General features: G+C 34.1%; 1 protein-coding gene across 1 annotated transcript; it reads right to left on the minus strand.

Moving 5' to 3' along the window:
* LOC128555021 (uncharacterized) lies at positions 1–27,211 on the minus strand. The gene is made up of 9 exons (XM_053536373.1): positions 27,087–27,211; positions 22,003–22,058; positions 18,976–19,075; positions 14,923–17,169; positions 13,002–13,256; positions 8,914–9,189; positions 7,711–7,758; positions 6,412–6,459; positions 1–2,381 (listed from the first exon to the last, which is right to left on the minus strand). Exons 3-9 carry the CDS (start codon positions 18,989–18,991, stop codon positions 2,230–2,232), a joined length of 3,042 nt encoding a protein of 1,013 aa, XP_053392348.1. The 5' UTR covers positions 18,992–19,075; positions 22,003–22,058; positions 27,087–27,211; the 3' UTR covers positions 1–2,229.

The following is a 27,211-nucleotide window of genomic DNA, read 5'->3' on the forward strand; positions in this document are numbered from 1 at the left end:
CAACTAACAATGAGAAAGTAGTAATTTTTTAATGTTATTTCGATTTAAAAAGAAAAGAGAAAGAAGTAATATGTATAGTAACTCTTATTTTGCAAAAAAAGATTCAAACATGGATTAAGTAGTATACTCAATGTTATTCCCATGCAAGAACAAACAAAAGGAAAGAATAAATAGGCAATATTATTCTCATGTACAAAAACAAACAATGAGAAAATAGTAATACTTAGTATGTAATATTATTCTCATGGACAAAAACAAACAATGAGAAGGTAGTAATATGTAATATTGTCGTCCTCATGTAAAATCAACAAGAAGAAAGTAGTAATATGTAATGTTATTTTCTTGTACACAAACAAACAAGGAGAAAGTAGTAATATGTAATTGTATTATCATGTACTTAAACAAACAAGGAGAACGTAGTTATATGTAATGTTATCCTCTTGTACAAAAACAAATAAAGAGAAAATAATTATATGTAATGATATTCTTATGTACAAAAACAAAGTAGTAATGTGAATGTTATTATCATGTACAAAACAAAAGGAGAAGTTGTAGTAATATGTAAGGTTACTCTCAAAATAGAGAAATGTTATATCATTCTCATCAAAGAACATGGACAAAGTGATACTATGTAATGTTATTCTCATGTAAATACTAGGTATCTCTTAAGCGGAACATGTCTGGTTCTTTCAGTAAGATTCTATCATAACTAAAAACTCTACGCTTCTACTTATCATACAAACGAAAACACCACGCAGGAGTCCAAACTAGTCAACTGGACCCACCAGGTTCCAAAAGTTACAGGACAAAGCAAATAAAAATAAACATTTAAGTATGTTTTGATAACAAAATGGTAGATATGTAAGAGCGTAACAAGCAGGGGCATTCGTTTTTGTCATTTTTTGTATGTTCTTGTATACTTTAATGTTGTAGTTAACGAACTTATTTTTATATTTGTTAAACGCAGTTTGAAAAAAAAAGTTAACAACAAACGAACTTTTTTTCAATGTAAAATTGAAATAAATCAAGTTTTTCGTAATTAGTTATCGGTTTCGTATATGCTTTAGACAAGTGAAATTAATTTCATATGAAAAAACATCATCGGGCTAAAATGAACGTTCTGTTGTACAGAAGATAACAAAGAAAAGGGATAAGAAAACAAGTCTAAGAATAGTATCCGACGGCAAAGCAAAGAATACAGCTCCCTCTAACTGTAACCATAACTATTGATTATGCATTAATTTTCTACATGAACTTCAATCTAACATTTCGAGAACTTTAGCTAGATGTTAGGCATATTACAAAGATTTATACAATGGTTTGAACTAAATAACTTTCTAAACCCGTCGTTGGAAGGAGGACAGCAACTAACAGAATTTGCTTGTCTGCCACGACTATAATTTACACTGTCATCATGCTTTTTTTTAAAAAGATGTGTGTTGTCCCTTGAAGTAACTTTAATTGCATATATGCTGATTACAATAATATGATGTCTTCATATCATAAAACGCATTGGTTATATCATGACGAAGACACTGTAACATCTTTTTATCACGCGATCATCCTTACCCAAAACAAATACATAATGATAATTTCATACATGTTTTACAGAAATAAGTGTTCATCGCTATTTTGAAAGATATACATAGAAATGGGCTATCAAAGCGCACGCCAAAATTTTGTATGAGTTTAGTAAATCATTTGACAACATTTCTGCTATATAAAGCAATTTTAATACAGTTCTTCTTCATATCTATAACTGATTGGGCAATACTGAACCAAGTAAAGGGGCCTCCGTGGCCGAGTGGTTAGAGTCGTTGACTTCAAACCATTTGCCCCTAATCTATGTGGGTTCGAAACCTCATTTGGGGCGTAGAATTCTTCACGTGAGGAAGCCATCCAGCTGGCTTACGGAAGGCCGGTGGTTCTACCCAGGTGCCCGCTCGTAATGAAATTGTGCACGGAGGGGCACCTAGGGTCTTCCTCCACCATTAAATCTGGAAAGTCGCCATATGACCTAAAATTGTGTCGGTGCGATGTTAAACCCAACAAATGAACCAAGTAAACTATTGTTCTATTTGATATACAGACATAATTATGAAATTAATTGTAGTATTCCGTTTACCAACGCTATACGCAGCAGAGGTTGTTTGTTGATTTACTGTGATTATTGATCATAGTCAATTTTCGTCCGATCAGATTATCATTGCTCAACTGTCAGTTCATATATTACACCAACATACTCTTTTTCTTATGACAGACAGAACAAATACCTTCTTGTCGTCCTCTTCCGTGTTGATTAGAAACGACGATGTTATTTGTATTGGTTTTCATACGACATAAAACACAGTATATTTTCTCTCTGTCCATTACATTTATCTCTGAAAAAGAGTTACATTTTGTCTTTAAGAAATGAATTAAAACCAAATTATTGTATATTAACGTTACTTTATAGTTCTTAATCTTCTAACCTTTAAAGTTGGTAGGTGGGATTTGGTTAAGAGAGATGGATAGCTTGATGTATAATCATTGTAAATAAACCGTAAAGGTCTTTCTTGAATTTTCTGTATTTTGTTTGTATTTACTTTACCACAAATATGCCAAGTTAAGGGCAGAAATTGAAATTGGACATTATGAATAAGCAATAGATATTAAGCCTTCCTAACTTACAAAGATTTTTCCCCAATCTAGAAGCCTTTTTTGCAAATATCTGAAATATGAGTTTTAAAATTTAATCTAAAATCTATTTTTACTCCTAAAAGTTTTACTTCCTCTTAAGTGATTGTGATATCTTTTAAATCTATGGATTTGTTACTATTGTTTGATTTTGGTCCTAGAGCTATTGCCTGAAACTTGTCGGGATTTGCCTGCACTTGGCTGTCAGTAAACTATTGTATTAAAGAAACACTGCTCTGTTCTAGAGAATACATTTACTTCATTAATATTGCGACCAAGTGAGATAAGTTGTGGTCATCTGCGTAGTTACTTTTCTTTACAAAATGGAATGTATCATAAATGGAAATACTGAATAAAACAGGCCCAAGGATGACATGATAACACCAAACAGGAAGTGACTAAACAGTGAAGTAGTTCAAAATGTAGTTCCAAGTTCCGAGATCTGGTATTATGTGTTATATGAGGATGTGTTATATTTTAGGGATACAACCTATGGAGTTGTGATCAGGTTTGTGAAGCTCTAAAGTTTCTACTAGATAATATATTTACAAATTTGGCAATAAAACTTACAGACAAGTAATTGGTATCCCGATGGAAACCAACTGCGGCACCCCACGCCCCAATATGCTGATTTATTGCCATACTGTTATGAACGAGATTTCATTCTTAGTTTATCCACTGCGACACAATTTGAAACTATTGAAGCTTTTAATGGAACCTCAAGGTATCTTGATGATATTTTAAATATGGACAATTTAGAAATGGTGAAATGTATTTACCCTAAAGAGTTACAACTTAACAAGGCTAATACTTCAGATTTAGAAGCGTCATTTCTGGATCTAAATTTAAGAATTGTAAATAATAATCTATAAACGAAAATATATGATAAAAGGGACGATTTTAATTTTAAAATTGTCGACTTTCCCCATCTTGATGGAGATGTTTCTCGAGCAACAACATACGGTGTCTATATTTCATGGCTTATTAGCTTTGCAAGAGCTAGCTCAAAGATAGATGATTTTAATGACAGAAATCTTCATATCACCAAGAAATTGTTACAACAGGGTTACTGTTATCATAAGCTACGGAAAGCGTTTAGTAAATTTTACTACAGATAGTATCAACTATTAGAAATATACAATACGCCCCTTAAAACACTTTTAAAACTTGGACTTACACACCCGGAATACTATGGAGATGTAGTTTATAAAATTCGGAAAATTAAACATACCCCTTACTTTAATCATTTTTTTGTAAAATTGGTTAAACAGTTTATCAAAAGAGGATACGATGCGAAAATTGTGAAGCACAGTGCATGTTTAGTGATTGACCCCTCTACAGTTAATTACTACGCTTTCCTATTTGATGGTGCGCTGACTAATAACGTGTAGGACTCCATGATGCTTTTCTCCTAAATCCTACATACAACGGACGGAGGCAGTTGATTTTTGTCTTACAGTTTTCTTAGTCATGCCCTTAATAGTTAGGCTCTTGTTGCTCTGACTTCATACAAGTTGTTGAGTGCATTGGTGTAATTGTACCTTAAAATTACTTTAATTTTTTGTTTTGCTTTATTAATCTGTTACTTTTGCACTAATGTTAGAGCCTTTCTCAGCGGGATTTTATTTACATTGTGTTGTTTAACTTGTTGAAAATAAGGTAAGTGCGAGGTTGGCATGCCCTCAACGCGTTTAAACCCCCAGTTATCTTTATATAGGTAACTGACCGTTTCAAGGCGGTGCCCCTATTTCCAACTTGTTTTCCCTCTGCCTCGTATTTTGTACTGCGTATGTTGTCTGGTTTGATGCTTGCATTTATTAACTGTCCATGTTGTGCTTTGTGTCGAGTATGTAGTATTGATTATTGTTAGCATTTAATTAACATTGTCTTGTCTAACTTATTGAAAATAGGGTAAGTGCGAGGTTGGCAAGCCCTAAACGCGTTTAAAGCCCCAGTTACCTTTATATAGGTACCTTTATATAGGTAATTGACCGTTCCAAGGCGGTGCCCCGGTTATTCAACTTGTTTTCCCTCTGTCTCGTATTTTGTATTGCGTATGTTGTCTTGTTTGATGCTTGCATTTATTAACTGTCCGTGTTGTGTTTTGTGTCGAGTATGTAGTATTGATTATTGTTAGCACTTAATTAACATTGTCTTGTCTAACTTATTGAAAATAGGGTAAGTGCGAGGTTGGCATGCCCTAAACGCGTTTAAACCCCAGTTTCCTTTATTTAGGTTACTGACCGTTCCAAGGCGGTGCCCCTATTTTCAACCTGTTGTCTTGTCTGTCTTGTATTGTGTGTTGCGTATGTTTTCTTGTTTGTTATAAGCGTTTTTCCTCCGCCCCACTCCCCCTTTTGCCCTCTCCTTTCCCTTGCATTTACGCTACTTGTTGCATCCCCACTTTACTTTTTAGTAAGTTTTCGTTGCTCCTCTTTGTTTTTGCAGCCAAATCCCAAGACAGTACTTGTGTGGGTGCGTTTGTAAGCTTGTGAGTCTATAACGGTGCCCTACTGTTTTTTTTATGTGTTGTTTGTTCGTTTTTCTGTAATTCAGTTGATTGCCGTTGTGTGTTCATCTTTGGTACATGAGTGTCTGCGCTATTGTGGTTTACGTTGTAGTGTGACTGTTTTTAAAGAACATGGCATTCCCTTGTATATTCGTCCTTGTTCAACTTTCCCCTTCGGATTCCTCCCCCACCCCCGACACCATTTCGCCTCTTACCAATTCTTTCCCCTTTATCAATATTTAGCTTATGTTAATATGTACTTGTTGGATGTTTGAAGCAACCCTTTGGAATATTTTTTCCATTACAGCTTCTTTTTGCTGTGGGCCTACTATGTAAATGCGTGGCTCTGGGGCTGTGTTTTTGGTGCTCTGTGCTTCCGAGAAATCTACCCTTACATATTACCTTTAGTTTAATTGCTTCTTGTAATGAGAAAAGAGAGAAAACATTTTCATTGTGAGTTTCTAGGTTTTACTTTTATTTATACAGAAAATATCTACTTACGCGCAATTGCTAATCGGCTATTGTCATGGAGCATTTTCAGAGAGTGATAATTTACAGAACAGATTGTTTCTAACAAAACATGACACTATAATATTTGTTTTTTTCTTTTAAGAAAGATATGATATACTAAATGACCATATACAATTGTCATATCATTGAAATGCTCTACAAGTACTGAAAATGAGTTCTCAAAATTTCATTGTCTATGTGAAACAAAGGAGGAACTAAATTGGTATAATATAAACTAAATAAAACCTATAAAGTTTCGTTAAATTCAAAATGGTGGTTCTTGAAAAGTACTTTAGTCAACAATTTGCAGACGGACGGAGTGTATGATAAACAAAAAGCGAACGTTTATAAAATTTCTGAGAAAATATCAATTTATTCGCTTAACATTTTTTCAAATTATTTCGATTCATCAAGAAAATGATGTCCCCATGTGGTGTGGTCATTCTTTTCCAATATGTATACGGTGGAAACTTTAAAAATCAACTTGTCAGAAATAGCGAGTCAAATTTTGAAATAATTTTACACCGATGTTCCCTTGGTGGCTCTTGATTAAAGTTGTTCTAATTATTCTGATTTGTCAAAAATACAGTCTTCGTTGAGGGAAAGGGCGGAGTGTGTGTGGGGGATGGGGTGGAGTCACTTTTCCCTGTATTCATACAGGAGAAACTTTAAAAAATTCTCTACTTTTAAAGCAACTAAACAACTAAGAATCTTACCTTCTAGTCTTCTACCTTGCTGATACAAGAATCTTTCTTTCACTGTTTCTGAAAAGAAATTGTGATAGTTCTAGTATCTCATTCTGACAAATGGTTTGTTTTTAACTATTTTTATTTTGATGGTAATAAAATGTTGTCGCAAAACGACACGTCTTGGATCCGATAGAAATTTATAATAGTGTCTGTGTGTGTTTGTGTGTGTGTGCGCTTGTCTTTTGTACGAGAATGTCTGCGCTGCTTTAGTTTACATTATAGGGTAACTGTGATTAAGGAACGTAGCATTCGATTTTCACTAGTCATCCATAATCAACTTTCCCCTTAAACTCCATCGTGTTTTCGTTTTTCCGCTATCCCTCCCTCTCTTTTTTCTAGTTTTGCATAAAGGAGTTTTGAAGCGACCCGTCTATAATATTTTTCCGTTACAGTCTACTTTGCAAATGCGTGGCTCTGTAGCTGTGTTTGTGGTGCTCTGTGCTTCCGAGAAATCTACCCTTACATATTATCTTTAGTTTTATTGCTTCTTGTATTGAGAAAAGAGAGAAATCATTTTCATTTTGAGTTTCTAGGTTTTACTTTTATTCACACAGAAAATATCTACTTACGCGCAATTGCTAATCGGCAATTTTCATGCAGCATTTTCAGAGAGTGATAATTTACAGAACAGATTGTTTCTAACAAAACATGACACTATATTTTTTTTATTTATTTTTTTTGTAAGAAAGATATGATATACTAAATGTCCATATACAATTGTCATATCATTGAAATGCTCTATAAGTACTGAAAATGAGGTCTCAAAATTTCATTGTCTATGTGAAACAAAGGAGGAACTAAATTGGTATAATATAAACTAAAACCTATAAAGTTTCGTTAAATTCAAAATGGTGGTTCTTGAAAAGTACTTTAGTCAACAATTTGCAGACGGACGGAGTGTATGATAAACAAAAAGCGAACGTTTATAAAATTTCTGAGAAAATATCAATTTATAAGCTTAACATTTTTTCAAATTATTTCGATTTATCAAGAAAATGATGTCACCATGCGGTGTGGTCATTCTTTTCCAATATGTATACGGTGGAAACTTTAAAAATCAACTTGTCAGAAATAGCGAGTCACATTTTGAAATAATTTTACACCGATGTTCCCTTGGTGGCTCTTGATGAAAGTTGTTCCAATTATTCTGATTTGTCAAAAATACAGTCTTCGTTGAGGGAGAGCGCGGGGTGTGTGTGTGTGTGGAGTCACTTTTCCCTGTATGCATCAAAAATTCTCTACTATTAAAACAACTACGAATCTTACCTTCTAGTCTTCTACCTTGCTGATACAAGTATATTTCTTTCACTGTTACTGAAAAGAAATTGTGATAGTTCTAGTATCTCATTCTGACAAATGGTTTGTTTCAACTACTTTTATTTTGATGGTAATAAAATGTTTTCGCAAAACGACACGTCTTGGATCCGATAGAAATTTATGATTGTGTCTGTGTGTGTATGTTTGTGTTTGTTCGCTTGTCTTTTGTACGAGAATGTCTGCGCCGCTTTGATTTACATTATAGGGTAACTGTGATTGAGGAACGTAGCATTCCATTTTCACTAGTCATCCATAATCAACTTTCCTCTTAAACTCCATCGTGTTTTCGTTTTTCCGCTATCACCCCCCCCCCCCCCCCACCCCCCTTCTCTTTTTTCTAATTTTGCATAAAGGATTTTTGAAGCGACCCCTCTATAATATTTTTCCGTTACAGTCTACTTTGCAAATGCGTGGCTCTGTAGCTGTTTGTGGTGTTCTGTGCTTCCGAGAAATCTACCCTTGTCTTTTATCTTTTGCATTTACAGAAACAACTGGCCAAGTGACGACTAATAAGTGGTTGACATTATTTTTTCTCTGCTTCAAATTCAACAAAAATGCATCTACATGCCAATGAAAGGGGGAAGAAGGGCATGATAAACCAAACCCAGGTATTTCTAACAATTACAATATATCCTTGGTTCTCATGCCAAAATCACGAACAAGATTGCAATACCTTTTCCTTTCAATTAATTTTTGTTAAAGGTTTTTAAATTTCAATCACATATAATTTATACACTGTAATCGGTCAGAATGGAGCCCATCTAATCATTGAAAACAAGTTTACAAATAAATTCCGTTTCATTTAAACTTGAAACTAGGAAAATGGCAGATTGATGAAATCATTTACCCATTAGTCATTAGATTTGAAGTTATTATTTTTCTTGACCATTGGACATATTTTTCAGCAAAGTTTTAATTCTTTTTGCTCTTAAAGTTAGTTTTGCTCAATATAGTTGCACTCAGATTTTTAAAATATATTTATAGATATAGACAATATACAACAACAGTTTTGTCGTTATGAAGACAATTTGTTTTTGAATTTTATATTAGAAAGTACTAAGGTCTGGTAAATAACATGAAATATCAAGAGCATTTCAAACAGAATTTCGACAATTTAAGAAAAGGGAATGGAAAACATGTAAAATGTGGTACCTTCAATTTTCAGTGTAGCATCAGACCTTAATCCGTTTGCTATTATCGAATATTTTCCTTCATCTTCCTCTGACACATCTCTTATTATTAACTTGTGAACAGGTCCATCATCTATCATTTCATACTTGTTTGACTTTTCTATATGCTGATTGTGAAAGTACCATTCCACCAGTGATTCACTTGTGTTTACCTCACAAATAAATGTAGCCGTGTTAGGTGCAACTTCTATCTTTATATCTTTGAGTTCTTTGACAAACTTGAAAGGACTATGATGGTCTGAAAAGAATGACATTATAATGTTTAATGCATAGAAAAAATCTATAAAATTATCATCAGAAACAGACACAGAATTTCTAGCAGACCTCTGTTGGTATAAAAATAATAGGTAAGGATAGATTGCTCAGAAGCACAGAGCACCAAACACGGCCTCAGAGCTAAACATTTGCAAGTAGGCTAACAACAAAAATAAGCTGTTACGTAAAATATTACAGACAGGTTGCTTCAATAATCCAGTACATTTTTATTTTATGCAAAATGTAGATATGGGATGGAATGAGTAAGAAGTAGAAAGGGAGTTAAGATCGTTTAGCATAAAAGTTGTGTTGGATGGGATAAATTGTAAAAGTAAACGGACGAACGTAACGATTCTTATTTCATTATTTAAGTTTATGCTAATTCAATCATGAATGTGCAACGCGTCAAAACATACTAACGCATTAGTAAAATGTTCGTATGCATTTAAATTAGAGAGTCTATTTATATTTAAGACTGAAGTATATTAAGACTCATACCCCAGTCACACATACGGCGCGGATAGCTCGTCGAGCCACGGATAGAAACGTAGTAATCCGTATCGATCCGTACCTGAGTCGTATCTCAAATTAGCAATCCGTATCAATCCGTACCAACACTTCGTCAAAACGTATTCAACGAAACTTGCAAGTTTCTCCAACTTTTCAACATGCACAAAAGTTTGAGCGACCCGTAGCAATTTGAGTGTGACTTTAGTCCAACTTTGTAGAAACTTGTTCATCCGTAGTTAAACGTACTAAAACGCAGTTTGTCGTAGCTTAAAGTAGTTATCCGAGGCTGCCCATACTTAGGCGTAGTAAAGCATAGTTCACCGCAGACCTGTCCAAGCGCTGAGCAAGATGCAAGACGCAGTAAAACGTTATTCAACGTTGTACCACTTGCCTATACATATGTATTCGCGTCCTGTGTTGTTTTGTTTGTTCCCCGTTTCTCACGAATTTCCCGTACTAAGACGTATTGCTACGTGTCTATCCCCCAACGGACAAATCACATCCGTACAGTACCTCAACGCAAGGACATATCCGTATGTGTGACTGTAACTTTAATACCCCAGTCACACATTCGGCGCGGTCGTACCTTAAATTAGTAATCCGTATCAATCCGTACCAATTCGTACAACTCAGGAACGGTTCGATACGGTTTACTACGTTTCTATCCTTGGCTAGAGGTAGCTATCCGCGCCATATGTGTGACTGGGGTATTAGTTGACACAGGAAGTTAGCGACACAATTAGCTGACTGACTGACAATGAAGCTATGCGTGTCGAATATTTCCTGTTGTACAATGTTCCTGAATACAGCAAAATAAAATTATAACTAGTACAAGAGTTAAATTACATATTTTGTGACATATGTATCGCTATTTGTTGGCTCAAATGTATAAAAGTTGCAACGTAGCCATTTATCACAATAGAGAGTTTGAGATTTCTACCTTAGCCTTCCCCTCTAACGTCTCTTGCGAAGTTAACGTATGAAGTTCGATTAAAATTCCTTCAGATTTCAAACTTTAGAATTAACGTTACTTCTTTTAATCCGCCCATTCAATTTATCTGTAATAATGATCGTTTTTCTCGTGCATTTTGATATCAATTGTCCGAAAGTGCAGGACTTTTACAAGAGGTTTTAAAAATGAAAATAAAATATTAACAACAATTCAATTAACATAATCATCGCATGGATATTAGTGCGATTACAAAAAAAAATATTTTATATAAAATGATGTCAGTATACAATGCACGATTGTAAATTATACATGAGAGGAAATAAAAATGATAATCATATCAACGTATTCTGTTGTTGATATTGTTCTTGAAAGATATTACAGTTAATATAAATAACAAAAACATGAGACACCAACTACTACAAATGCATTTCTCGATATACTTTGAAGTTAAGTTAAATATATGAGATAAAGCAAACACAAAAGGCTGTTGACGAGTATCTCATAGTTTTTCTTAAAGTTTTTTTTTTTACTTTGAATTGGTACTTTGTACATCGAATTCCTTAAAAGACGCGTTTTACTTGTAGACTGTACCTGTTGAAAATCTAACCTTTTAAAAGATATGTTGATAACTTGAGCCAATATACACAATGAATACATTTAACAAGCTATTTGAAACCAATGTAAGATACTCTCGGATTATCATACGTTTTGGCATCGTGACACTCAGTCTAACTCTGTATAATGCCAAACTATCAGAAAGCACAATATAATCGTGCCAAGTCACCATGTGTCTAGCGAAACAGTCAAGAACTGGTGGAGACGAAAATTGTCGCACAAAATAACATGTGGGCATATACACGTACATGTATTTGTTTGAATATACTCTTTCATAAATAAAGCATGTGCAGATCAAGGAATTTTGATTAGAGGGACACCAACTTTAAAGAGGGGTCACCCATTCATGTGTGAGGGGGGGGGGATAGTCACACCGAGTTTCAAGACCGATTTTCTTTGTAAAATGTTAGAATCAAAGAGGGATTGATCCACAATGCCCCTCTGTCAGGCTCTGGGTCCGTGCATGTTAAGAATGGAGTTATCCCATACGGCTAACAGGAAACTTCTCGCATCAGGATATCATAGATCTGAAATTGTCTGATACTTCAGAAAAGAAATTTCCGTCTTACTAGTACCATTTTATGTTTTTAATTAAAACGCAATTGTCTAATTAAGTGTCCAACAGAAACGGGTAGGTTTTATTCGAAAGTTAAAATAAAATGTTCCACCAAATGATAATTGCGCGTTATCATTCGTTTTTCAAGTAAAATGACTGTCATGCCATGTGCCTCCATCCAGATTTCAGTCTTTGATGCCGAGTATGTGGACAGAGTAGATGTACAAAGACTGAAGTTTTGACTTTCGTGATATCACATCTTCGGACGTTCAAAACTTCACTTCTTACGACAAAAAGGCCAATCCAGTATATTCAATACCGCCTGAGGCCACAAATATGCCATAGAAGTTAAAGTTTGAACTAAATCTCAAAGTTTCTCAAAATCAGTTGATAACTTCATACTTCCACGTTCAATTCAATGTAGTTAGTTAAAATCATTAGCCAAACAAAACTTCGTTATTCTTATACTGATTGATAGTGTTTCGCATCAAATTTAGTCCAATTATACATAATTATGGATAATCGAATAACTTAATAAGCAGAAATCCTGAAACTAAGCTTTTTATTTCATATAGTAATAAAGCGAAGTCTTAGGCTTACTTGGTATTACATGGAAAACTTTAGTAGCAACGTCTGAAATAAATAACATACACGCATATCGGTGACGTTTTACCCCAAATATATATGAGAGACGTTGAAGGAGAAGGCGAAGGTTGAAATCTCGAACTTTCTATTATGTCCAAGTTTTGCTTTAAAAATTGGGTCAGATCTCGTCTATTGCCCCTACTGAAAATTACATCAGATGATTGTACATGTATGTTTATTTTTATATATTTTTAACAAACAAAGCCGGGACAAAAAATCGCAAAAGTATTAAGGCTACTGATATTGCTCTTACAGGTAGATAGAATGGTAGTTAGCACAGGATGTTTCAATGTTTCAAACATGTTTGTATAAATCTATATATCGATAATAATTATTTGAAATAAAGTATTGAGACGCTGAAAATGTTTACGATCCTCCTTTTGCTAAATGTTCAAAATATGATAAGGGGTGATAATTATTTCGCACTTTCTCTTAATCTTAAAAGTCGGTTGACTATATAGGCTTTATTGCTGCTCGTTGTTCAGATATTTTAGAACAAAAATAAACCAGCTCTTACTTTCAACTTGTACCAACCATTCCGTCTTAGAATCTCCAAATACACATGTGTATTTTGCAGCATCTTCCATTGTTGTATGTTCCAATACAAGCTGATGATGACACCCTTCTGAAGATATAGTGATGCGACCATCAGGATTTAAAGGTGTGCTATCTTTCAGCCATGTTACTTGGACATTAGGCTTGCTTATTTTACACTCCAATGTCAATGTATTATCGATTTCAACGCTTTTGTCGACTAATGGCTGAATCTGGCCTGCATTGTACAGAAACCAATTTTAGTTACGAATCATACAGGAAATGGTATTGAACGCATTCTAACAATATTATCATGAATTTACAAACTAGAAAATAACTAGACAGCAATGAGAATTTATCATGTAAAGAGTAATAATTCGTTTACATGTTTGGGTAAATTAGAAAAAAACTTTCTTCCAAACTAAACCGCGTTGTTTGTACAGATACTGGCATTTTTTTCAATATACTAAGATATACACAGACTGCAACATTTAGGCAACGACGAAAAACAAATAAATACGCAAACGCAGTTGAGTACCGACCCTAAACGTTCAGTGGCAAAGAAAAGAAACAAACGTTCTGCAGTTTAAACCGGTGACTTGTGCAAATAACAATACAATTCCCACCATATTCCAAAGCCAAAGATACATTTCTATTGTTCTTTTCAAGTAGTTTTAGGTATACACTAATAAACCAATGAATTCTTTCAAAGTAGCCTATCAATGAAAACAGAATGATTCAAGAAAGAAGCGTCGAACATGCAAAACTAAACATTCTGCATCAGTTATAAACTAGGCTACTAGTAAAAATGTTTCAGTATTGAATGGTTTCAATAAAATTTCATACGTAAATACTGGATACATTTTTGCGCTATTTATTCACATTACATGCATATTGGCACTTGGCAAAGAGTTGTATGAATTGTCGATGTATGTAGTTAAAATTTTCCATGTAACGATAATGCCAATTTAAATACATGTTATCAATGTCTAATGGCCCTTAACTCTAGAATACACTGACTGACATGTTAGACATTTAATGTCACGTGCATCTACAATTTATGACTGTAATTAGAATCTATTTAAATTTAAGGAAGAAGTTTGCGCTGAAAACGCATGTGCCAGTATCGCCAGTGTACACATTTTGGCTAAGTCCAAGCGCAAATAATTGTGCAGGGCTTTATTTAAAACCTACTATTCATGGTGATAATGTTTTCAAAATTTCATTGGAACCTCTTAGAAATATAGATGGAGCTCGCAACACTTTTGCAACGGACATAACGACTAAAAGCTTGACCGCCAGACCGAAAAATGGCTCTATTTCATAGGTATAAAAAGGAGTATTTGTACTCTTGGAAAGCAGTCCCATCACAGCAATCCCACATATTGTATGTATGGGTGGTAGCATAGTGTTGTATGTTCGTACAATACGCAGACTGACTAGCAAACAGAAAACGAGCTAAAACTGAACCTGAAAGTTACAGAGACGGGCATAACCTTGGTACGTTCAAGCTGGGGTGTTCTAACCAGTCAGATGTAAAACAATATCCCTTCCTAATCTCCATCATGCTTGGAAAGTATTCGGACAGTGTAAATATAATAAATCCACAACAGAGGAATCACAAACGCACGTAACACGTGTAATAAAGTACAGAAATCTTTTTATAAATATACAAAGAACAAGAAAGAAAACAATATAAAAGATCTAAGTGGAAAGCCACGTTCTGAGAACGGAACCTCAGCAAATGAAAAATGTACAATATCAAAACTGTCTTATCATTTATTTAATTTAAATAAAACATGTCATAGTCATTGTTAATGCTATCTATTTAGAGCTCTATTGGAAAAATAATGTCAACAAATAATGTGATTCCAAATTGAGTTAACACAACTAAAACTAATTACCTTTTTCCTGTTCTCGGAGATACTTGTCTTTGATGTTTCTTAGTTTATCCCAGCAAATTCGTACACGTGGACATTTATCAATCTCTTCCACTAACATTTTCAAAGTAGCCGTGTCAGCTGATCTCTCTTTCCACTTACATAGCATTAAAAATATACGCATTTCAATTTCAAGGTGCTTTTCATTGATACGATAGATTTCTGCTCTATCTATTCCAAGCTGGTTTCCCAGTAGTTGCCAGTTTTCACCGATTACTCCCTGAGCGATCTGACCAAGAATTTTCTCAGTAAGTTGCACATTTGGGTATATATCTTCTTTCGGAAACCATTCCTCTTTTGCTGTTCTATTGTCAAAATTGTCATGACTGAAATTATCTGGACAAATTACATCTTCATCTTCCTTTAACAATGTCAACTTACTACTGCCACCTGGGCCATGTTCAGCGTGGTTGCATCTGTATGCACGTGTAAACTGTTGGACACCATCCCCTTTTTGATACTTCAATCTTCTAAACACATTTATAATAACTGATTCGACGAAACGCCTAAGCTTGTCTGCAAGACGGCTTTCAACTGGACGACGCTTTAAATGGATAAGTCTGAGTTCAATCGTCCCACTACATTTTCTTTGTTCTATTAATCCCGCATGATCGTCCATTCTAAACACACACAAGTTTTCGAACAGCAAATCTGTTTTACCATAGTTGACAACATCCCATTGGCCTAGTGCTGTACATACTATTCTGTAGTATGTCATATGTACCATTGCTGAGCTTTCAAACTGAAGCGAATATCGAACATTTGATTGGTGTTTTCCAGTCAAAAAAGACGTCATTTCTTTCTTTACGCTGTGATCTTGCAGTAAACTTGGGACAATGTACCAATCCATCTGCTTCCTCTCTTCCGTGTCGACATTGTATTCAGTTACCTCTGCTATGATATTGTGTTTCTTTAAGAACCCAAGAAGAGCAACTTTGTGTTTCATAAAGTTTTGCGCTTTGTCGGACCAAACATTATCTATTAAATTATTTGATAATCGGCCTTCCTTTGTCAAAGCTTTCCAATGGGAACGAATACCTGGGTCGTTTCGACAGAACCGTTCTGACGTTATGATGCATTTGAAGGCATCTATTAGGTATCTAGGCTCAAGACAGATACAATCTGATAACGGGTCTTCGTCGAAGAAAAATAATGAACCTTTTTCGTGGTGATAGTGGAGAAAGAGTTTAAGTTGTTCTTCATCACGGAGAGGATACTCACTTTCTTTGTCTATCTCGATCACATTTTGAAATGAAATTATCGGGGAAAAGTTTTGTTTTCTTAGTGCTTTCTCAAGTTGTATCCAACGTGCAGGGATCTCAACAAATTGGGTTAGCTCTTGGTGCTTTTTCAATATCAGGCTAAAGAGATCAGCTATAGCAAGGTCTGACATATCATGATTATCCACAGCAAAGTCTTCCTTTTGGATATGATGTATCAAATCAGTGTCGTCAAATAAACATCTTACTTCTTCGAAGTATTTTCCCCATAGCAGCTCATTTCTCTCAAGTTTGTCTTTATGCGTACCAACAAGTATAACCTGTGCTTCTGGGCCGACGTAAGCATGAATACTTTCCATCCAGAATCTCGCAAAGTATTCCATATTTCTATCCCCGGTCTCTCCCGGATATTCTTCGTCTCTAACAACTGTATCCAAAGGCTTTGTTAAGTCAAATACCAACAGATATAATGCTCGACTGCTATGAAACAACGTGTGAGTAGCATAAAATATGTACTGACCACCGAAGTCCCAGATATCAAAGTACTTTGGAGACGTGTCGTTATGTTTTTCTACATTTCTAGAGAATGCAGCATACTCTTCAGCAGATAGCCCAGTAGGTTGTTCTATTTCTTCTGTCTTTATGTCGGGTAGTGAGAAAACTTCAGTTTTGTATCTTTCTGATAGTTTTGATTTGTCTATGGAAGATGCAACTTTTGCAAGACGATGCTCGTGACTTTCATATTCAGCGGATGTGAACGTCGGGATACCACTGTCAGCTAAGCGACATGTACGTCTGTTTATTTCTATACCGTTTGTAGTTGTGACCCCTTCGCATGTCTGTCCAAATAATCTTCTAGCTAAAGACGTCTTACCTTGAGCGTAATTACCTACGATATTAATGCGAAGGATATTTTCTCTTTCTTTTCCTGTACGAATCGCCTTGTGATATAATAACAACTTGTAAGGGTCAAAAGACACTTCTTTAGGAACTAAAATAAGAAAACATCATGTGTAACAGATTCTGTATTTTGAAGACTTTAACGATTCTTAAATAAAATCAAACATTTAATATTTAGCACAGAGCTTATTAGTGGTTATAAATGTATTATGCCTTACTACAGCTGCAGTATAATATCGATTTCCATAGACAAACTATTAGAAATTTTATTCCAAAATGCCAGTAGATTGAATTCGCATGATATTATGTTGCTTGGTTGCGTCCAAATATATTTTCCAAAGATTTTATTACATATCAGAACAGCTGTCTTTAAGTGCATTTCTATAAAAATATCACCGTCCTTGGACCAAGCGCTGATACACTTTCTGGTCTTTTGGGGAGTTATTTAATTTTGATGTAATAAAATTCCGCTTAAATCCGTGCTAGGGACGTGAGGGTGTTGCACATTACATTACCTCTTATAAACAGACTCAGTCATACTGAGTCATCTATTTTGTCGTTTGGTGGCGTTCTATGCTTCAAATTGACCTTTTCATAGTTTCTTAGATTTTACTATAAACATCGTTCAGACGTTGCGTACGTTGTTGGCGAACATCGGAAATTTTTCAGTTTCGTTCACTTCAATGTTTCATGAAATTCGTTTTAGAAATACGGTTGTTTATCTTCTTATATCACAAGAAAGGCAAAACAATCTCCCTCTTAGTAAATATGATCGCATTTACGTTTAACAATTAGTAAAAATTTAATTCGACATAGAATCATAGAAAACAACACTAAAACGTCATGTAAGATGTAACAGAATTCACCAATGCGCATTATTTAACGGCTTGGTAAATTCATAAAATTATTTTTTCCGTCAAATATGAAGACTCGGTGACATGACGTTAACTATATTTGACGTCATTGCAGTCATTTGCTGTTCAATACTTCGTGTAACAAACAGGAAGCAAAAGACAGTTCCAACTGAAAACGTAAGATTTTATGTCTTTCCTCGGCCGGATTTATTAAAATTTCTGTAGTTTCTTTAACTATCGTATGTTTTCTATAATATTTATTTTGACAAAAAGTACATAAATTTTACTTTTGAATTAGTAAGTTGTTGTCCTGTTTTAACTTGGATAATGGCGCTTAATATATGTATACTTTAATCTAGCCGCGATGTCACACGTGTCAAAAAATTCACAAATTAAAATTACGAAGTTGTTACGTGCCGAAATATGTACAGAAATATGTATTTGTTTACAAATCTGCGACTACAGACTGAAAGTACATACAATTGTCTGCAAATTGATATGCATAAGTCTAACATTGAATATAAATTAAATTTATCACATGAAAATTCCAAAATCTAGCCGAAATGTCACAACCGTGAAATTAGTGTAACGTCGACGTTATGTTTGAAAACTAAATAACGTATACGCATTAAAACTGTATCCGAACATTGCAATATAATTCACTGTCTGATAAATAATTTGATCGAATAAGCATCATTCGACATCTATATCAAAATATTTCTTTTAAATGTCGGAACGATATGATTAATGAAAACTGTAGCCCAAACACCCTAAGTAATCCCTGTAACGTCAAAGCGGTTAAAAACGACGAAAGCGTCAGTTACGCTAATGTACGCCAACAATGAGCGTAACGTCACAGTGTTTCGTTATTTCATGAAAGTTTACTTTGCTGTTGATGTCTGGTTTCATCCTGGCAATACATAACTTTACCTTGTAAAAAGCAATTTAAAACAAGATTATCAGTCAAGAGAAACAAGTCAAATCTTATCCATGCTGAAATAATTGATTATAAGATTAAGTTGATATTTTGAAAGTCACAGTACCTTTTGCTTCAGCCATGACAGCCGACCGAACCTTAATTACTTTCTCATTTCAGGTCAGTTGTTGTTGTGCGCCCATGCCATCACATAACACGTCTCGGTTCTTAAAAAAATACAAAAAAATAAAAAATAAGTTTAAATTGTAATTGTAAATAATTCAAAATTAGTGCAGATACGCTACGGATGAAATAAAAATTGATCAAAATATATCCTGAATACAATTTCTATGTACAGAGATTATACGAAACAATCAGTACAATATGATGAGATAAACTGATAAATATTCATGAAATAGTTAATACATGTCTTATATTTCGCATTTAATTTACGTACTATTATCATCTATCTATACCACAAGCTGAATTAAAATAGTTCGTTTAAGAGCTACAAACCGTACAAGTGCAGTACTCAACACTTCTAAGTGACCGCCTTGTTAATTTGGAATTTCTAATAATTTACAGTGTAAATCAATTTATTTAATTTCATAGACATCAAAATTAAAGTCAAAATTTTAGTCTCTTGCTTGATCTCCTTGCATTTAATATTGTTCCATACGTATTCTAATTTGGGTCGTTGAAATCTTCATGTGAGGAAGCCATCCAGCTGGCTTCCGGACGGTCGGGGGTTCTACCCAGGTGCCCGCTCGTGATGAAATAATGCACGAAGGGGCATCTGGGGTCTTCCTCCACCATCAAAGCTGGACAGTCGCTATATGACCTATATGTGTCGGTGCGACGTTAATCCAAACAAAAACTATGTGTACTAGGCCATCCTAAGGTTGAATGATCGTAAGTTGTCTCAGAAGGCAACAGCCTGTACAAGTGAACAACAAAACGTTGTGTATCAGTTTCATTTTGTTAAAACTGCATAGTTAAGGATAATAATATGTTGAAATACTTCGCATTTTGTTTGTTTACTGGCGTGAGTTTCTTACAAAGAGGCTATCTGTAATATCAATTGCTTTAAAAAAATTCAAAATAAGTATCACATTTAATCGGTCATGTTTGTTCTTGTTCGAGCGCAATTTTAAGAATTTCTAAAACATGATTGTTTTATCACTGAACATTGCACATCGATGCTACTTTAATTCAATTCAACATTGTTTTGAATCAAATTAACTTCAGTTATGTCTTCCGCTCTTTACAGATTAATTTGGAGCATTTTGTTATTCATTTTCATAGAAACAAACGCTAACACATCAAAAATGTAATAAATATTTAACACATAAATGACAGACTCACCCATCGGCCTCTGAACCCAGTCGTGGCCTTTTCCTTCAAATGTTTTGTTTTTCTATTGCGTAAATGTTTATCTATGCGAAACACAAAATAAATTATATAAAATTTTATCCATGCTCAAGAAACATCTCTTTTTCGACAAGGTCACAACAAGTAACCGCACAATACGCCTTTTATTGAATGAATTATATACAGTATACTTTCTAACAAGAGGATTGGATCATTTTTTTTAAGATAGCTTTAGAAGCTTTTAACTTACAAATAAACCGAAACTGTGCACTTAGAGGTGTTGATGTGTGTGTTAATTAATAATTTATCGACAGATTGGGTTATGTTTAAAGACCTACCCGATATTAAGTTACATGTCATTTACAATTGAGTATTTGGGAGTTTGGTCCAAGGCGTATAACCTTATATACGGGGTTGTTGCATGAGATTATTCATTTACAAACAAAAGAAAGAAAAAAGAAGCATAGCAGCATTTTAATTCTTCTTATCGTTTCTGTTTGCAAACACCGTTTTTGAGAGGAGAAGATTTCTGACGTGTCTCCACAACGTATAAACACTTTTATATGTTTTGACGTAATGCATGCTATTGCGTATGTTTAATATATAAGTCAAACAACGTCAGAATAAAGTCGTCATTAAGATCTGAAATGTGTTTTAACACAACGCAAAGGTAAATATTTATTTATATACTTATTTCACACCTTTGATTATTATAGTATAAACTGTACTTAGGCACCTTAGTTTCTGGTCCGTAATAAACCAAAATCTACATGTGCCGTTAACGTTACAAATCTGCAGACGGATAGCCAGTAAGTGATATATTTGTGTCTCGTGTCAAATTTTGAAGCAATACCATTTCAACTTCTAACCACGGTCATCAGGAAACACAATATTTCTGTCTTTATTGTAACTTTCTTATTGCATTTACACATTTCGGAAAAGGGATATTATACAACAATAATGATCAGTGTCGTTAATGTGAAATTGTATATGGAAAAAGTTTTTATTTAACATGTCAAAAATAAAAGTAAATTATGCTAATATAAAATTCAATCATGGCATCCAATGCAAATATTTATATGAACAAACATTTACGGTTTCAGTCAATGATAAAAATGTCATCGGATAATCATCAACATCATCCTCGCCAAATTTTTCGCAATAATGCAACGCCTATATTCACTCCTTTTTTAAAAGAAAAAAAATATGTGCGAGTTGTGATTTCTCATGTTTTTGCAAACTGCCGTTGATACGTTATTGAACACCATTTACGCTTACGCTTGCTGAACGTTCCTGCAAAAACGGCTACTAAAACATATCAGTGAAATTGCTTAAAGAGGAATATGTCCAAATACAAGAACACATATCCAAAAGGACTACCCACTATGAATATCCAGGAACGCAACATAAACCAAAAATAAAAAGAACAAAAAAAAGAGAAGCGAATAGCGATACATGAACGGATGTGATGATTGACTTTTAGACAAAGTAAAATATAAATAGAGAACATCAAAATAGAACAAAGGCAATGAAGAACGCAACAGAAAGAAAAATGAGTTGAGAATTGGAAAGATATGTATCAATAAATATAGGGACAAAATGAAAAGAAATATTTATATTTTGTGTGTTTGTTCATTTGATATAGATATGACTATTTTGCAATATTTCACACCGGTAAAATTTCCTTCAGGAGGACCTTCAATATTGTTTTAATGTACATGAGGCAATGTTCTATTATAACTGAAATAAAACATCAAGAACATCAAGAACCATATTTACTTACATTTAAGCGTCAACAACACGCAAATACATCAACGTCTTCTATAATTCTTTTTATGTCTGCAGAAAGAAAATAGGGTGTATTTATAATAATGTGGTATATTCGTAAGTAAAACAAAAAATCACACAAATACAAAAAAAAATGTAAGTTAAATGCATTTGATATAAGAATATGTCTCAATAATTACACCAGTTCAAGTGTACAATTCAAAATAGTCTTAGGCCAAACATTACATTAGTTCAGTGTATAAATTATCAACTAGAATGTGTCTATAGGACACAGGGTGTGCCCCCTCCCCCCATACTGTCACATTTGTCACAAATAAGGGGAAATAATTCATATGTTTGCAGTCTTAATGGGGTATAGCCTCAAAATAAAATTATGAAAATGATTCATTATTCTATACCATATACCTTTTGATCTATGAGCATCACAAACAAAAAATGACTATTTTGGCTATTTCAAGGACCATAACTCTGTAATAAACGCTACAATTCTCAAGACGAATGCCAGGTGTGCAAGGTCACATTATGATAAAGACTCAAGCAAGGTTTCATGAATTTACACTAAATACTTTCTGAGTGAGGCACATAATTAGGTGAAATGTGCATTTTTTTACTATTTCAGGGGCCATAACTCTGGAAATAGGGGCAGACCTAGATGAACAAGAGGGTCATGATGACCCTGGATCGCTCATCTGAGTAATATGAGCTACATGTTTCAAATGTTTAAACGATGATAAAATATTAAGAAAGTCAGTAGGTCACATTCATGGTCAATGAAATTCAGTTTTACGATTTGTGTGCAAAACTGTGTATGTCATCAAAATTTCAAGAAAGTGGGTCAGTAGGTCAAGGTCACAGTCAAGTGACATCATATTACTTGGGGTCATCAGGTAATTATATTCAAACAGTCTTGCAAATAGGATCAGATGATTTTTAAGTATATTTTTCTATATAATTCACATAATAATTAGTGACCCCAGGGCGGGGCCTCTTTTAACACCAGGGGCATAAATTGAATAATTTTGGTAGAGGACTACTAGACAATGCTACATACCAAATATCAAAGCCCCAGGCCATGTGGTTTTGTACAAGAAGATTTTCAGAGTTTTCCTTATATAAGTCTGTATAAAATTTGGGACCCCCGGGGCGGGGCCATATTTTATCCTAGGGAGATAATTTGAACAATCTTGGTAGAGGACCGCTAGATGATGCTACATACCAAATATCAAAGTCCTAGGCCATGCGGTTTTGTACAAGAAGATTTTCAAATTTTTCCCTATATAAGTCTATATAAACCATGTGACCCCCGGGATGGGGCCATATTTGACCCTAGGGAGATAATTTGAGCAATTTTGGTAGAGGACCACCAGATGATGCTACACACCAGATACCAAAGCCCTAGGCCCTGTGGTTTTGGCCAAGAAGATTTTTAAAGTTTTTCCTTTCGGTTGCCATGGCAACCAGAGTTCTGCATGGAATTCAATTCTTTGAACAATTTTGAAAGGGGGCCACCCAAGGATCATTCCGCAGTCGCAATAGCTCACCTTGTCACTTCAAGACAGATGAGCTAAAAGTAGTAGGTGCACAAGTTCATATCATGATAAAGACTCATACAAGGTTTCGTTCATTTATATCAAATACTTTTTGAGCTAGGCATGTCACAAGGTGCAAATGTGCATTTTTGACTATTTCAGGGCCATAACTCTAGAAATAGGGCGCAGACCCAGATTAAGAATAGGAGATGCGCAAGTTCATATCATGATTAAGACTCATGCAAGGTTTCATGAATCTATGTCTAATACTTTTTGAGCTAGGCGTGTCACAAGGTAAAAATGTGCATTTTTTACTATTTCAGGGGCCATATCTCTAGAAAGAGGGGGCGGACCCGGATGAAAAATATGAGGTGTGCAAGTTCATATCATGATTAAGACTCATGCAAGGTTTCATGAATCTATATCAAATACTTTTTGAGCTAGGCGTGTCACAAGGTGAAAATGTGCATTTTTTTACTATTTCAGGGGAAATAACCCTAGGTTTCATGAATCTATATCAAATACTTTTTGAGCTAGGCGTGTCACAAAGTGAAAATGTGCATTTTTGACTATTTCAGGGGCCATAACTCTAAAATTAGGGGGCGGAGCCTGACGAAAAATAAAAGGTGCGCAAGTTCATATCATGATAAAGACTCATGCAAGGTTTCATCAATTTATATCAAATACTTTTTGAGCTAGGCGCGTCACGAACTTCGGACGGATGCACGGACGGACGGACGGACGCAGGGACAAGAGCAAACCTATATGCCCCAATCACTCATGGGGGGCACAAAAATGTGTACACAAAGATTAAAAATCTTAGTAAAATTACATTTGCTTTGATGTATACACCAACTGAGTAACCATCAAGTGATTGTAAATTTATCTTCTTCGACATAGACACACTTAGATATATAACAATTGTGTGATATCAGTGAGTAATATAGTTATTTACTGATTATCTTAGTTTACACAGACACAATTGTTTAAGCAAATGTACATGTGTTCACATAGCATGTTGCAAAGCTAAGTAATGTTATATAGAAAACATATTTCGAAAGAATTGAATATATTTCAAACTTAAAGTATGACAGAATACCAGAACTGTCTGAAAGATATTTTAACTAAAGGATTGATAGGTAAATAAGAATAGCTTTTTCATTTCTATGGTGGCTAAGTTGTGTTACTTTAACATGCTGTTCTGTCAAGAGACACCATGTCAAACGTTGTTATATTGCCATTTAAACGTTTCCCGACCAAACTTCGTTATGCTACCCTGCTCGACCAACGGCACCAGACAAGAAAGAAAGTGCCGGTGAACATGTTATACTGTAAGTACTGCACATTCAGTTCTTGTCTGTTTACCTTTCGTCTAACAGGTGCATACAGCCATGTATGAAATGACACTTACATTTAATCTAAAATCATTTCTTTCAAAGTTGGACTCAAACAGGTCGGTCAACAATAGTTGTATACAGTCAAACAAAATGGTTTAAACTTATGAATGACATCGGATCTATTTCAAAATATTTACCGGGTCTGTTAGACATTGTAATAGATCTTAGAAGCACTGGATCATCAGATAACTTAAGACCGAGCCTTAATTGACTCGCCCTTATGAATAACAAACACACCATTATGTTCAAATACTTAATCCTTAATACACATCATTTGATTTAAATTTAAATAAGTAAAGAGAAACTGGAATCGATTAAAATTGCGTAGATACAAAAACGAAAGTAATTTAATATGACAAGCATGAACAGGTTAAATTAAAACTGAGTTTACATATACAATGCTCGAATATATCGTACTACCCTTTTAACATATATTTACAATTATAATAATTATTATTGTCATAGTAATGTACATGCTTGGTGTTACCTGATGTCTACTCTTTTAATTTTAAGTGATTACTTCCTCTTGCATGTAACTGACACCATTAAACAAGGACTTCTTTTAAATCGTGTTTTTAGCTTAAATAAATATTTGTTTTTGATGGTGTCCCAATACTTTACAATTGCTCGAGAAACAGTTAACCGCCCGTTTCAGTTGCATTTTAGAAATATGATTTAGATAGTTTTATTGAATTTACGTGTGTTATTAACTTCATTCTGGGCTTTAACTGGTGCATATATTTCTACAACTGATTACTATGGACATCTACTTATTCGACACTCAATTCATGATAGATACATATGTGATGTTTGTGGGGAAAATTAAAACAAACACCGATACTTGTCTCGTTATTAAGGTAAAAATGGTAAAAATATGAAAAATCGACATGAGTTGTTGAAAGACAGCTGTGTCCGTTCTGCAAATGTTTCTTCATTAAAACGTTATTGAATAATTACAATGACATAAACAAGTACAAAAGAGGCAACAGCTTTGGTTAAATATTGTTAAGAGTCATATGACTTTTATCTGTCATGATGATGAGTGCAATATCAGATTACATACAAAAACATCAGTTTAAAAAGTATAACTTTAGGAAAAAGAACAAGTTATAGATCATGTGTATCGCATGTTATATCATCACAGGAAACCACGTTTAACCCATCCAGATTAGTGACTACGAAAATAATAGCTTAAATACAAAATCTTGACCAAACATTAAAAACAAAAACTAAGAGCATAACTTTGTTAAAAGCAAACTAAATTATGGAAAATGTGAATCAAATGTCAGATTTTCCCAGTAAACCAATGTATAACGTTTTAAAAAGTAAAATGAGTTGAGGTATGAAAAAAAGTTATATGATTGAATAATTCGATTTTGCTGTCCTTTTACTTTCTTGTTAACAAAGTGTCTTAAAAGTTCCTTTATGTACTATAAATTTAGTAAGTCTTCAATAATTTAGTCGAAGGAAATTGTCAAAAAGCATAGGGTTAGAAAATTTAGTGTATATCTTTATATTCGAATAATGATGATGAGTATTTAATTCTGTTATTGAATATTTTGCCCGTGGTCTTAACTTTAAATTTATTTTGGGTTTATCATTGGTATAAAGAAATACCTCTCTCAAAACAATCTAGTGTACGCGGACTGTGGCACCACTTAAGAATGATTCCCGTTCTCTACAATCAATATAGACTGTAAATTGAGACCAACGTTATATTGTTTGCGTCTTCCGATACCGTTTTACACCTCAACACACATAAACTATTTAAGAAAGATATTTATCATTTACTGTATTCATTTGGTAATTATAAATATCAAAGCCGTAAGGCTTTGAAATAATTGTTGTGTAAACTTTATCAATAAAACTTATCAAAAATGTTCTAAATGTTAAGTAGTCATATTTGTATCCTTCTACTGTTTCATGTTTCATTTATTGTAAATAGAAATGACCATTCCTTTTATTTTTTATCATCTTGGTGTTTGAATCTACAAACACATTGTTCGTGTCTTGGCATGTTTGACATGCCTGATGTAAGATAACCGCGTATAATTTTTATAGTTGTAATTCAACCTTATAAAATCGAAATCTGAAACTCAGGAACATGTAGCTTATATTTAGTAAGTTGCAAGAACAAAATATGTCAACTTTACCTTGCGTTTATATCCTTTCACTCAGAAGATAGTCAATTACTATCGCAACTTAGACTGTGTAGTATTGTACATTGAATCAGTAATATGTGTTATCAGTTATAAACTCGCAAGATATTGGGTATTTC

The sequence above is a fragment of the Mercenaria mercenaria genome, unplaced genomic scaffold (assembly GCF_021730395.1).
Source record: "Mercenaria mercenaria strain notata unplaced genomic scaffold, MADL_Memer_1 contig_952, whole genome shotgun sequence".
NCBI lineage: Eukaryota > Metazoa > Mollusca > Bivalvia > Venerida > Veneridae > Mercenaria > Mercenaria mercenaria.

Excerpts from the sequence above, each read along its gene's own strand:
- LOC128555021 (XM_053536373.1), bottom strand. Across the intron at positions 6,460-7,710 it reads GCAAGGTAGAAGACTAGAAG|AAACAGTGAAAGAAAGATTC; the intron begins GTAAGATTCGTA and ends ATTTCTTTTCAG. Across the intron at positions 2,382-6,411 it reads GCAAGGTAGAAGACTAGAAG|AGATAAATGTAATGGACAGA; the intron begins GTAAGATTCTTA and ends ACTCTTTTTCAG.